The 13,060-nt window shown below is 41.8% G+C and overlaps 1 protein-coding gene across 1 annotated transcript in view; it reads left to right on the top strand.

Moving 5' to 3' along the window:
• DNTTIP1 (deoxynucleotidyltransferase terminal interacting protein 1) overlaps window positions 1–13,060 on the top strand; it is a 35,713-nt gene that overhangs the window by 604 nt on the left and 22,049 nt on the right. The window contains exons 2-4 of the mRNA XM_058287145.1: window positions 124–194; window positions 988–1,084; window positions 7,901–7,999. Of these exons, the coding sequence (XP_058143128.1) occupies window positions 124–194; window positions 988–1,084; window positions 7,901–7,999 (267 nt within the window). The remainder of the gene's footprint in view (window positions 1–123; window positions 195–987; window positions 1,085–7,900; window positions 8,000–13,060) is intronic.

Below are 13,060 nucleotides of genomic sequence, written 5' to 3' on the forward strand. Positions count from 1 at the left end.
TTCATTCGGAGAGGTGGTGAAGGGATCTGAGAAGCAGGAATATCTAGGTTTAACTCTATTCCCACCCTGGCAACTTCACCCCACCTGAAACATCAGTGATATCTGCTCCCTTGGTTCCCACAGAATCCTTGGAATATCATGATAAAGCACCGACAGGTGCAGCGAAGGGGCCGCCGCTCACAGATGACAACAAGGTAAGGCTGTCCCTCAGGGGGACTTACCTCCCAGGCACTGGCATAAATGGCAGCTCTGGAGTCCCCACTACACACGACTGAGAAGAGATGTACAGCCAGTAGAAAGAGCACTGGGCAGAGAAAGAGGAGACTCAGATTCTGTAACTTTTTGTGACTGTGAGCAAACCACTTCCTCCTCTGAACTATGCAAAATGAGGAGGGTAGATTAATCAGTTCCTGAGATCCCTTACATTCAGTGGCCTTGTGCTTGAGGGCTCTAAAGCACAGAGGTTAAGATCACAGGCTCCGAAGCTGGGTTTTTATGTAGCTGGGTTCTAATGCAGGCTCTGACAAGCCTCTTAATCTCTCTGAGCCTCTGTTTTCTCATGAGTAAAATAGGGTTAGGGAGCGAATGTAGCTCAGTAGCTGAGTGCCTGCTTCCCATGTACAAGATCCCAGGTTCAATCCCCATTACCTCCTAGGATAAATTAGAGTTAGTAGTGTCCTCAGGGAAGGGAGAGCACACATGATGAGCCCTTGGGATGCTGGTTATAGTTCTTGATCTCAGTGGTATTTATAATTATTTGTTAGAGTAAGTGGACTTTTCTGCATGAATGTTGTATTTACTAAAACACTGTTAAAAATACTCATTTCCTTGAGTTTTATGAGAATAAAATAAAGTCATGCATCTAATTCTCAATAAAACCTGTCTGTTATTGCTGATCACCCATCCTGCATCAGTAATTAGCTGGGCAGACTGGAACAGGATGTGTTTGGGCCATGCCTCCTGACCATGTCTCTCCCCTGAATGCAGTTTCACAGATCCTGCCATCTCCATGGACCTCCTCCGTGCTGTCCTGCAGCCTAGCATCAATGAGGAGATCCAGACTGTCTTTAATAAGTATATGAAGGTGAGAGGAACACGAGGACAAAAGATTAACAGGGAGAAAGACTCATGGACATCCCAGTCCTTCCTATTTCCCTCAGCAATCATCCCGGCTCTATCTAGTATGCACAGATATCTAAAGTTTCCTAATTCTGGACCTCAAGCAGTTTTTTCTTTCTTTGGGGGTAATTTGAATACCCCTTTTGCCAAGCTATTGTAAGCATGAAATGGTTAAGTATAATGTGCTTAGCACTGTTCCAGGAACATAATACATGTCTAACAAGTGTTTTTATTATTTCTTTCTTTTTTTAAGATTTATTTTATATTTCTCTCCCCTTCCCCTCCCCCCCCCAATTCTCTGTGTGTTCTTCTGTAACCGCTTCTATCGTTATCAGTGGCACCGGGAATCTGTGTTTCTTTTTGTTGCATCATCTTATTGTGTCAGCTCTCCATGTGTGTGGTGCCATTCCTGGGCAGGCTGCACTTTCTTTCGTGCTGGGTGGCTCTCCTTATGGGGTGTACTCCTTGTGTGTGGGGCTCCCCTACGCAGGGACACCCCTGTGTGGCATGGCACTCCTTGCGCACATCAGCACTGTGTGTGGACCATCTCACCACATGGGTCAGGAGGCCCTGGGTTTAAACCCTCGACCTCCCATGTGGTAGGCAGACGCTCTATCCATTGGGCCAAGTCCGCTTCCCTATTATTTCTTTAATAATATCACCATTATTGTTATTCAAAATTCTTTTCTGGGCCCCTAAATAAACTTCTCTATGCCTCTACCTGAATGTTCCATGCATGCTTTAAACACAGCATATTCAGAATTGAACTCTTTATTTTAATTCCTAAACCTCTTTCTCTTGTATTTGTTCGTTTGTTCCACAAATATTTATTGAGTGCCAACTATAATGCCAGGCACTCTTCTAGGCTTTGGGGATGGAGCATTGAACAAAACAGAACATCCTTGCTCTCTTTAAACAAATAAGTGCTATATATCAGGGAATGACAGAGGAGGATGGGTAAAGAGTGACTAGTGGGAAGAAGGGTACTGTTTTATATGTTGTAGCTAAGAAAGCCCTCTCCTAAGAGGACATGTGAGCAAAGACCCAAATGAAGTGAGGAAAGAGCAAACCATGCAGGTATCTGGGTGAGAAGCAGTCTTGTCAGAGGCAACAATGGCCCAGGTCCTGAGGCAGAAGTGTGCTTGAGCAGTGATTGGCCAGTGTGGCTGAGCAGAGTGAACAAGGAAAGTAGCAGGAGAGATGAGCTGAGAGATCCTGGGGCCCAGCTCATGCAGGACCTTTTAAGCCATGGTAAGGACTTTGGATTTTATTCTGAGTAAAACAGAGCCCGTTGGAGAGGAGCAGAGTATGTGATCTGAGCATTTTAAAGGGAGCACTCTGACTATAGTGTAGAGAACAGACTGAGAGGACCACACAGGCAGCTTATTGGAATAGTCCTGACGAGATGATGGTGGCTTGGGGTTAGCAGTAAAGTTGTTGGGAAAGACTCAAATTATGTGTGTATTTTTAAAGGCAGCAACGGGATTTATTGATGATTTGGATGTGCAAGGTGAAAGAATAAGAGGTAAATGACTCCCAAGTTATTGGCTCTGGGCAGTTATAAACATCGAAATTGCCATTTACTTGATAACGAGGACAGAATCAAGCAGGGGAAATCAGGACCTAAGTTTTAGATGTGTTCAGTTTGAATGGTACCGCCATTCACCTGGAAACCAGAAACCAGGGACTCTGCCTTCCCTTTCATCTACCTTATCCAGTTGTTAAGTCCTGTGCCTTCTACTTCACCATCTGTCAGATGTGCCTCTCTGCCCATGCCTGTCTGGGCTCAGGCCTTCATTGTTTCTCACCTGGACTTCTTCTATAATATAATCCCTAACTGCCTGCATTCCTGCCCACTTGCAAACCTACCTCCAAAGAGCTGCCAGAGTGATCTCTAAATCCAATAGTGTCTCTCCCTATTTAAAATCCCTGAGTGACTTCCTGTTGTCTTCTGGGCAAAATCCAAATTCCTTAACATGGAACATATGGGTACACTGTGCTCAGGACCCCAGCCACCTGATTTTTTCTACCACTAATTTTAGCTTGTCCAGAACTCACCATGCTTTCCCTCACACTTCACACCTTTGCATATGCATATGCAGAAATAAAAGAGGCTAAGCCACTATGAAGAGAATAGGCTGGATTCATTCCGGGATTTTCAGCCCCCAAAAACCCTTTCCTTCTTGCTTCTCAATAGTGGATAACATGATGAGGAACATTCTGTCCTAGCCAAATGTTAGATAAACACAATTTGTGGCGGTGGGCTCCTTTCTCATATAGGTTGTAATGAAACCTTATATATATTTCAGACAGGGTACCAATAAGTCACTTGCATCACAGCTTCAGCTAAGTTTCACACTCTCAATTGACCCTCATCTGATATCTCCAGTAATGTTCCCAAATTCTCTACTACCCACTTTCTTTAAAAATTTTTTTTAATTAAAAATTTTTAATTTTTAAAAATTTTTAATGAGTCAATTTTATTGATACACGTTATTACCTTTTTTTTCTCTCTCCCTTCCCCCTGCTCCCCAGTTGTCTGCTCTCTGTGTCCATTCACTGTGTGTTCTTCTGTGACCGCTTCTATCCTTAGCAGCAGCAACGGGAATCTGTATTTCTTTTTGTTGCGTCATCTTATTGTGCCAGCTCTCCGTGTGTGTGGAGCCATTCTTGGGCAGGCTGCACTTTGTTTCGCGCTGGGCGAGTCTCCTCACGGGGCACACTCCTTATGCATGGGGCTCCCCTACGCGGGGGACACCCCTGCATGGCATGGCACTCCTTGCGCGCATCAGCGCTGTGCATGGGCCAGCTCCACATGGGTCAAGGAGACCCAGGGTTTGAACTGCGGACCTCCCATGTGGTAGGTGGACACCCTATCCATCGGGCCAACTCTGCTTCCCAATACATATTATTAATAAAGCATACTGTTCGTCCAAAGTAAAAAATTTTTATGATAGGTAATTTGTAGATACAATTGGTTGGTCTCATCCAAGACATTGCTACTCTTTATTGATTTGTTTTCTGATTTTTTAAATAAATTTTTAATTTATTTTTAAAAGATACATAGACCACATAAAATGTCACATTGAAAAATAGAAGAAGTTCCCATATGCACCACTCCCCACACCCCCCACTTTTCCCACATCAACATCTTCTTTCATTAGTGTGATATGTTCATTGCATTTTATGAATACATTTTGGAGCCCTGCTGCAGAGCATGGATTATAGTTTATGTTGTAGTTTACACTTTCTCCCAGTCCATTCAGTGGGTTATGGCAGGATATATAATGTCCTGCATCTGTCCCTGCAATATCATTCAGGACAAGTCCAAGTCCCAAAAATGCCCCTATATCTTACCTCCTTTTTCCTCTCCCTGCCTTTAGCAACTCCAGTGGCCACTGCCTCCACATCAATGATATAATTTCTTCCATTGCTAGAGTCACAATAATTCAATAGGAGAACACCAGTAAGTCTACTCTGTATTTTCTGATTATCAAATAGCATGTTTTAACCTAATAATACAGATTATAAAATGGATTGGTGGGTGAATAGAGAGATGGATATATAGATAGATACGTGATAGAGCAAACATAGCAAAATGTTTATTTTAGACTTTTAAGTGGTGGGTATTGGATGTTCATTGAGTAATTCTTTCAACTTTTCTATATGTTTGAAAATTTTCATAAGAAACTTGGGAAAAATAATACAGATATTAAAAATAAAACTGAAAGTCACTAAAACTTACCTCCCAGAGATACCATCTCTTAACAGTGACTACATATTCTCCTGGATATATTTGTGTATATGTTTGCTTATTTTTTTTAAATTAGGATCATTTTATACAGCCATTCTGCAACTTGGTTTTTTCAGTTAACAGTGTGTTTTTGTCATGTTTCTAGGTCCATACATAAATTTACCAGTCTCTCTTGCAATAATTACAGAATAATCCCTTGTATGGATTCCCTAGAACATTTGGATTGTTTATAGTTTTTCTTTATTACAAACAATGCTACTGTGAACACCTTGAATGTACATCTTTGTTCACTTGTGAGAGTATTTCTGGGGGATAAATTCCTAGAGATGGAATTGGTAGATAAAAGGGAAAACATATTTTTTCCCTCCAGAAAGATTGTGTCATTTTGCATTTCTACCAACAGTGTTTGAGAATACCTTGTTCATGATCTGATTTCATTCTTGAGTCCAGAGGTAGGGCACATCCAACCCCACATATTCATTGCACTGCTCACCTCCCAAACTAGTTGTAAAGTATCCAAAGTATTTTTAACTGGTTTTCACTTAACTAGTAATCAATATTGAGCACCAGCATTAATCTCCAATTTTTAGGTTTTGTTTTAAAGTCAAACACCTGATCATTCCATTTAATTTGATCTGAAGAATTTTCCTCCTTAACTCTTGAGGTCTGAAACCCAATTCTTTCACCCTCTTTCCTTAGTTTGATGTTAACACCAGAGACATTTGATCTTGCTAAATATAAAATAAATAACAGTACATGCCCATAGTTTGCTCTCGCAAGAGGAACATTGTTTACATGTCCTAGAATTTTCCTGTACCCCAGAAAAACTATTTGTTTTGGAAATACAACTTGCACTCTTTTTATGAATATTTCCCAGGTGCCTCAGTTTGGGTCTCACATAATCTTGTCTCCGGGTGTTTCAGGTTCAAGTGCTTCCTCTTATCCAGAAGAGGAAGTGTCTTCCTTCTCTTTCCCTAGCCATTTGGGGCTGCCAGTGTCCTGGGTCCCATGCCCAGTCTCACTCCTCCCTATTCCACTAATATTTCTTTTGGATTGGGCAAGGTTAGAATTCAATTAGAGCTTTCTGCCATCTGCGTCTTTCTTGGCTTACCCTGGCTTATTCACTTCTGGCACTGGCATTCTTTTTTTTCTTACTGCAGAAGTTAAACATGTAGATTATAAAAATGTAGAGAATTTAGATAAACAGAAGAAAACAATCATCCAGAAGAAAACAATCATCTATAATCTCACTGCTGTTACTTTAGTATATACCTTTACAGCTCTCTTGTCCCATGTATTTGCTCTTTGCTGTTTTACATAAATAAGCTCATACTATAACAAACTGTTTTATAACCTGCTTTCTTTATTTGGCAGTATATCATGAATACATTTTCATGTCAAAAATATTTTCCTATGTCACCCTTACTGTCATTTTTAACAGTTGCATAATATATTATTGTTTAGATATGCCATAAGATCCTATAGATGAACATTTAGGTTATTCTTTAGTTTTGTACTTTTTACATGGTTATGTTACAGTGACTATCCTTTGGGCATCTCCATAATTAAATGCTTAAGAGAGGAAATAGAGGAAAGCAGATGTGGCTTAAGCAGTTGGGTTCCCTCCTACCACATGGGAGATGCCAGGTTCAGTTCCCCATGCCTCCTAAAGAAAATGAGCACGACAGCTAGCTGACTCAACAAGATGACAACACAATAAGATGACAACAAACAGACACAGAGACCATACAGCAAATGCAAAACGGGGGGGGGGGGGGGGGCGGGAATAAATAAAATAAATATTTTTAAAAAGAGAGAGAGAGAGAATAGAAGTGAGACATGCTACAGAGTGGGATATGAATCACTGTCAGATCCCAACACTGTGCTCATAATTGCTTTTCCCTTCTATGTGAGAATAGGATAAAAGCTGTTTTTTTGTGGATCTTTTGGTTTTTTGGGATTTTTTTTTAATTCCCCCCACCCGCTGTTGTTTTTTCCTCGCTGTCTGCTCTCTGTGTCCATTCACTGTGTGTTCTTTCCATGTCTGCTTGTCTTTTCTTCTCATATTTCTCTTTAGGAGGCACCAGAAAGAACCAATCCCACGACCTCCAGTGTGGGAGAGAGGCACGCAATTGCTTGAGCCACTTCATTTCCCTCGTCTGCTGCATCTCTCACTGTCTCTCGCATCTCTCACTGTCTCTCCTCTGCATCTCCCTTTATTGGGTCATCGTGCTGTGCCAGTTCTCCATGGCATGGGTCAGCTTGCCTTCACCAGGAAGCCCTGGGAATCGAACCCAGGGCCTCCCATATGGTAGAGGGGAGCCCAATTGCTTGAGCTACATCTGCTTCCCTTTTGTGGTTTTTTGTTGTTGTTGTTGTTTTTAGAGTAGGCAAGGGAAGAAAGAGTTCATTAAGAAACAAGAAAATAGGCGGCGGACTTGGCCCAGTGGTTACGGCGTCCATCTACCACATGGGAGGTCCACAGTTCAAACCTTGGGCCTCCTTGACCCGTGTGGAGCTGACCCATGCGCAGTGCTGATGCGCGCAAGGAGTGCCGTGCTACACAGGGGTGCCCCCCGCGTAGGGGAGCCCCACGCACAAGGAGTGTGCCCCATAAGGAGAGCCACCCAGCGCAAAAGAAAGTACAACCTGCCTAAGAATCGCGCCGCCCACACAGAGCAGACACAACAAAATGATGCAACAAAAAAGAAACACAGATTCCCAGTGCTGCTGACAACAACAGAAGCAGACAAAGAAGACGCAGCAAATAGAGAACAGACAACCGGGCGGGGGGGGGGTGGCACAGAAATAAATAAATAAATAAATAAATAAATAAATAAATAAATAAATAAATCTTTTTAAGAAAAGAAACAAGAAAATGAGAAAAGTACATGGCCTGAAGCATGGACTATGGACATGCTGCAGAATGAGATGTGCCAAAAGCTTCTGTTTTGTATTCACTTCCCTTCAGATTGATACAAATGTGGCAAAATTTCTGACCCTGTCCTCTATTGTGCTTCAACCTAGTTCTTCCAGAAGGCAGCGCTAAATGTGCGAGACAACATTGGGGAAGAAGTGGATGCAGAGCAGCTGATCCAGGAGGCCTGTCGGAGCTGCCTGGAGCAGGTGAGACCAAAGGAGACAAAAGATAAAGGCACAGGTTAGCCCTCTGGGCTCTGCTAAGAAGTGAGATCCCCTCATCAGTGGTATTTTGGGGAATGCTCAACAAGTCACTTATATCCCAATAGAGTTTGAAACTGTTGCTGACCGAGAAAGGAAAGGAAGGGGAAGCTAACATTTATCCAGTAGCTACTGTATGTCAGGTACATGCATTATTTCATTTATGTCTCAGAAGAAACCCTCAATAGAAGCTTTTTTTTTTTTTTTCAAAAAAAATCATTTATTGATATGTATTAATAAAACATATAATTCATCCAGAGTGTACAATTAGTATTATTTTGCATAATCACATAGTTGTGCGTTCATCACTTTACAGACGAAGCATTTTTTTAATCATTATTTTACAGTTGAAGAAATTATGGATTAGAACGAACAAGAGTTAGAATAGCTCTGCTAATGCTTAATGGATTGCCTTCAAGTCATCTCAGGCCCTTTTCTTCATGGAGACTGTCATCCTTTCTGCCTCCCTGCCTCTCAAGGTGTGGTCAGGAGGCATAACATCAGGTCTATAAATGGCTCTTTTCCCAAGAGAATAGTGAACCTGTTTATATCAGCTAATGTAATTAATATCAGCTACTGTTCTTAATAGGAATTGTCAGCTTCACCTACTTTGCATGCTTGACTGTGAGACTGTTAGCTGTCAAAAAGGAAATTACTTCATAACCAGAGCCACAAGGATTAGTTTGAGTTTAGTCCTATGAGGGTAAGTGTAGTGAAATGAGAGAGAAACGTCTTCTGAGAGGTTGCTGGCTAACTACTCATTTATGGAGACTGGTTAGAGGGAAATGGCTGATCTTATCCACAGCATGTTGCCTTGTGGTTTTCGTTTGTTTTGCAATATAGAGGCGGTGTGGTTTTTTTTGTTAATTTTATTATACAAGTAGTGTATGTTCTTTTTTTTCTTTAAGATTTATTTATTTATTTATTTCTCTCCCATTCCCCCCCCCCCCCCCGCCCCAGTTGTCTGTTCTCTGTGTCTGTTTGCTGCGTCTTCTTTGTCCGCTTCTGTTCTTGTCAGCAGCACAGGAATCTGTGTTTCTTTTTGTTGCGTCATCTTGTGTCAGCTCTCCATGTGTGCGGCACCATTCCTGGGCAGGCTGCACTCTCCTTCGCGCTGGGCGGGTCTCCCTACGGGGCGCACTCCTTGCGCATGGGGTTCCCCTACGCGGGGGACACCCCTGTGTGGCACGGCACTCCTTGCGGGCATCAGCACTGTGCATGGGCCAGCTGCACACGGGTCAGGGAGGCCTGGGGTTTGAACCGCGGACCTCCCATGTGGTAGACGGACGCCCTAACCACTGGGCCAAGTCCGCCGCCAAGTAATGTACATTCATTAAGAGAAATTTGGTGTGGTGGTTAAGAATGCAAGCATTGTCTTGATTTAGACTGTCCAGATTTGATTCCTGGCCTCACCACTGAGTAGCTGTATGACCTTAAGCAAATCATCTCACCTTCCTAAACCTCAGTTAATTTCATTTGCAAAATAGGATTGCTGTGAGAAATAAATGTAGTAATACTCTAAAAGCATGTAGCTCAGTATCTAAGCACTCAATAAATGTTACCTGCTATTATTGTTATTAAAATTAGAAAAAATACATTATAAGAAAAAATTAAACTTTCACATAATTTCACTACCCAGCAATAACTTCTGTTAATATTTTGATGTGTTTCTTTCCAGTCTTTTTCCTGTGTATGTTTTTTTATTATTATTTATTTTTATTAGAGAAGTTGTGAGCTTATAAAACAATCATGCACATGTGTGGAATTCCCATACAGCACCCTTCCACCAACACACTATATTGTTATGGAACATCTTGTTACAAATTATGAGATAATATCATCAGACTATTACCACTAACTGTGGTCTATAGCATACATCTGGTGTATTTTTCCATACCCCTCTATTATTAACACAGTACATCTTTGGCATTGAAACAAGAATATTACTATTTTGCTGTTGACTATAGTCCACAGTTTACATTAATTGTATTTTTCCCATGCTTCTCCACATTCTTACCACCTTGCAATAGTGATGTGCATTTGTTCTAGTTCATGGAAGAACATTCTTATATTTGTGCTTGTTAACTACAATTCTCATCAACCGCTGGGTTCACTTATGTTATTCAGTCCCCGGATTGTTCTCTAGCTTTCTTACAATTGACGTTTACATCCCTAGACTGCCCCTTTCAGCCATAATCACATTTATTAATGAGTGGCATTAGTTCTATTCACTATAATGTGTTACCATCAACTCTTTTCCACACTTTTACAGTCAAGTTAATTAAAACTTACATATACATTAAGCATCAGTACCCCTTTCCAGCCCTCCACTTATCTCCTAATAACCTATATCTAGGCTTTAACTCCATGCATTTATACCTTGATACTTGACTACTTTGAAACTCATCAAATTTGGTACTCAACCCATTTTATCACGAAAATTTTGTCCCGGTACTCGTTATTTGTTTGGTACTCCACTCGTCAGTGTCACTTGCCTCATGACTGGCTACCCTTTTTAGTCAAAACAAAGGGTCATGTGTTACTCACATGGTAGCTTTTGCCCTATACACATTCCGTTGTGGTCTTAGCTTCTGTGGTCATTTTGTATATTTTTACATATTTTTTTCTCATCATGGGCCCTAAGAAAATGAGCAGTGAAAGCACTGAGCAGAAAAGAAAATTACTTTGCACCACCGTTGAGCAAATAAAAGAAATAATAGGTAAATATGAGAGCAGTATTCCCATTACTCATCTTGCTAGGGAATATGGTATGCCTAGAAAAACAGTCTCCACCATCATTAAGAATAAAGAAGAATCAGGAAGCAGATGTAGCCCAGATGACTGGGCCCCTGCCCACTTCATGGGAGGTCATTGGTTCAGATCCCAGTGCCTCCTAAAGAAGAGAGTGAGCTGGCATGAAGGGCAGGCACAGCAAGCTGACAAAACAGACACAAGAAGAAAAGAACATAATGGGAAACAACAAAGCAGGGAACAGAGGTTCCTCGTGCCTCTAAAAGAAGACAGCAAGCTGACACAACAGGCAGGCACAGTGAGCTGAAGCAACAAGATGATGCAAAAGAGACATGAGGAGTGGAGTGGCTGAAGGCAGGGAGAGGGAAAAAGAGGTATAATATGGGGGCATTTTCAGGACTTGGAATTGTCCTGAATGATAGTGCAGGGACAAATGCAGGACATTATATATCCTGCCATAACCTACTGAATGGACTGGGAAAGAGTGTGAACTACATAATCCATGCTCTGTAACAGTGCTCCAAAATGTATTCACCAAATGCAATGAATGTACCACACTAATGAAAGAAGTTGATGTGGGAAAAGTGGGGGGTGTGGGTAGTGGGGCATATGCGAATCTCCAAAATCCCCCTGCCCCGTGTCCATTTGCAGTATGTTCTTCTGTGTCTGTATTTATTTTATTTCCTTCCCCTCCTTGTGGCTTGCTTGTTGTCTGCTCTCTCTGTCCATTCGCTGCGTGCTCTTCTGGAGTTTTTTTGGTTTTTTTTTGTTTTGTCTCCCTTTTTGTTGCATCACCTTGCCAAGTTGGCTTTCTGCAGTGCTTGCGGGCCAGGCGGCACTCCATGGCACTTGTGGTCGAGCCTGCTTTCACAAGGAGGCCCTAGGACGTGAACCCAGGGCCTCCCATATGTAGAGAGGAACCCAACTGATTGAGCCACAGCCGCTTCTCTCTCCTATATTTTTTAATGTAACATTTTGTGTGATCTATATATGTATCTTTCAAAAATAAATAATATATTTTACAAAAAGAGAGATGTGGGTAGTTAAAACATAATGAGAGACCCAACAAAGTAGGGAGCGGTAGTGGCTCAAGTGATTAGACATCTCCCTCCCACATTGGAGGTCCCGGGTTCAGCTCCTGGTCCCCTCTAAAGAAACAAGGAAGATGAACAGACTCAGCAAGTGAAAAACAACAAGGAAGCGGGGAGGGGAATAAATAAACCTTTAAAAAAAGGAAAGAAGCAATTAAAAAAAGGCTGATGTGAAAAGTTAAGCAGTAACAAAGCAGCATTCCCAAACACTTGAGGAAGTTAAAAGGCTGTTATTAATTTGAGTAGACCAGAAGCAGTTAGCAGGCAACAGTATATCAGAAGCCATGATACGTGAAAAAGCAAAAGTGGTGCATGCTTATCTTGGGGGGAAGTTTATAAGGCCAGCCACAGCTGGTTTGATCATTTTAAAAAGAGGACCAGCATTAATTCAGCATAGAAGAATTTGTGGCCAGATGCTGTGACTCAGAGAGGCTTCAAAAGGTTTGAGGCTAACCCCAAGCCTGCATGTTACAGAGGATACAGCTGTGTAGGATATGTTATCTTTGGGCCAATCCGTGGTCTAGAGGTTGATGCTGCTGATGTTGAGGAGTTAGTGAAGGAACATGGTGAAGAACTCAGCACGGAGGAGGCTGCAGGAACTACAGAAGAAGCAACAAAAGCTGGCTGAAGAAATTTATTTAGGTGAGGAGGAGGTAAGCAAGGATGTCCCCAGTTCTTGATAAAAGAAATGTGTGCAAAGTGGGCAGAAGTTCAAAACTTTGTGAAGAAGTATCATCAGGACAAAGCTCTGACAAGCAGAAATGTGAATTTATTTTACACTTTCAAGGAATTCTGAGAAGAAGACAGAAGCAGTCATTAGATAAGTTTTTAGTGAAGGTGACAAAGAGTGTGTCAGTGCTGTGGTGCAAGTTGAAAAAAAGGCAGAAGAGAGAGAACACCTGTATTAGTCAGCCAAAGGGGTGCTGATGCAAAATACCAGAAATTGGTTGGTTTTTATAAAGGGTATTTGGGGTAGGAGCTTATGGATACCAGGCCATAAAGTGTAAGTTTACTTCCCTTACCAAAGTCTGTTTTCACGTGTTGGAGCAAGATGGCTGCCAATGTCTGCAAGGGTTCAGACTTCCTCGGTTCCTCCTTTCTAGGGTCTTGCTTCTCTCTGGGTTCAATGTTCCTTTCTTCCTGGGACTTGCTTCTCTTTCCTCTG

Source organism: Dasypus novemcinctus, chromosome 24, assembly GCF_030445035.2.
Source record: "Dasypus novemcinctus isolate mDasNov1 chromosome 24, mDasNov1.1.hap2, whole genome shotgun sequence".
NCBI lineage: Eukaryota > Metazoa > Chordata > Mammalia > Cingulata > Dasypodidae > Dasypus > Dasypus novemcinctus.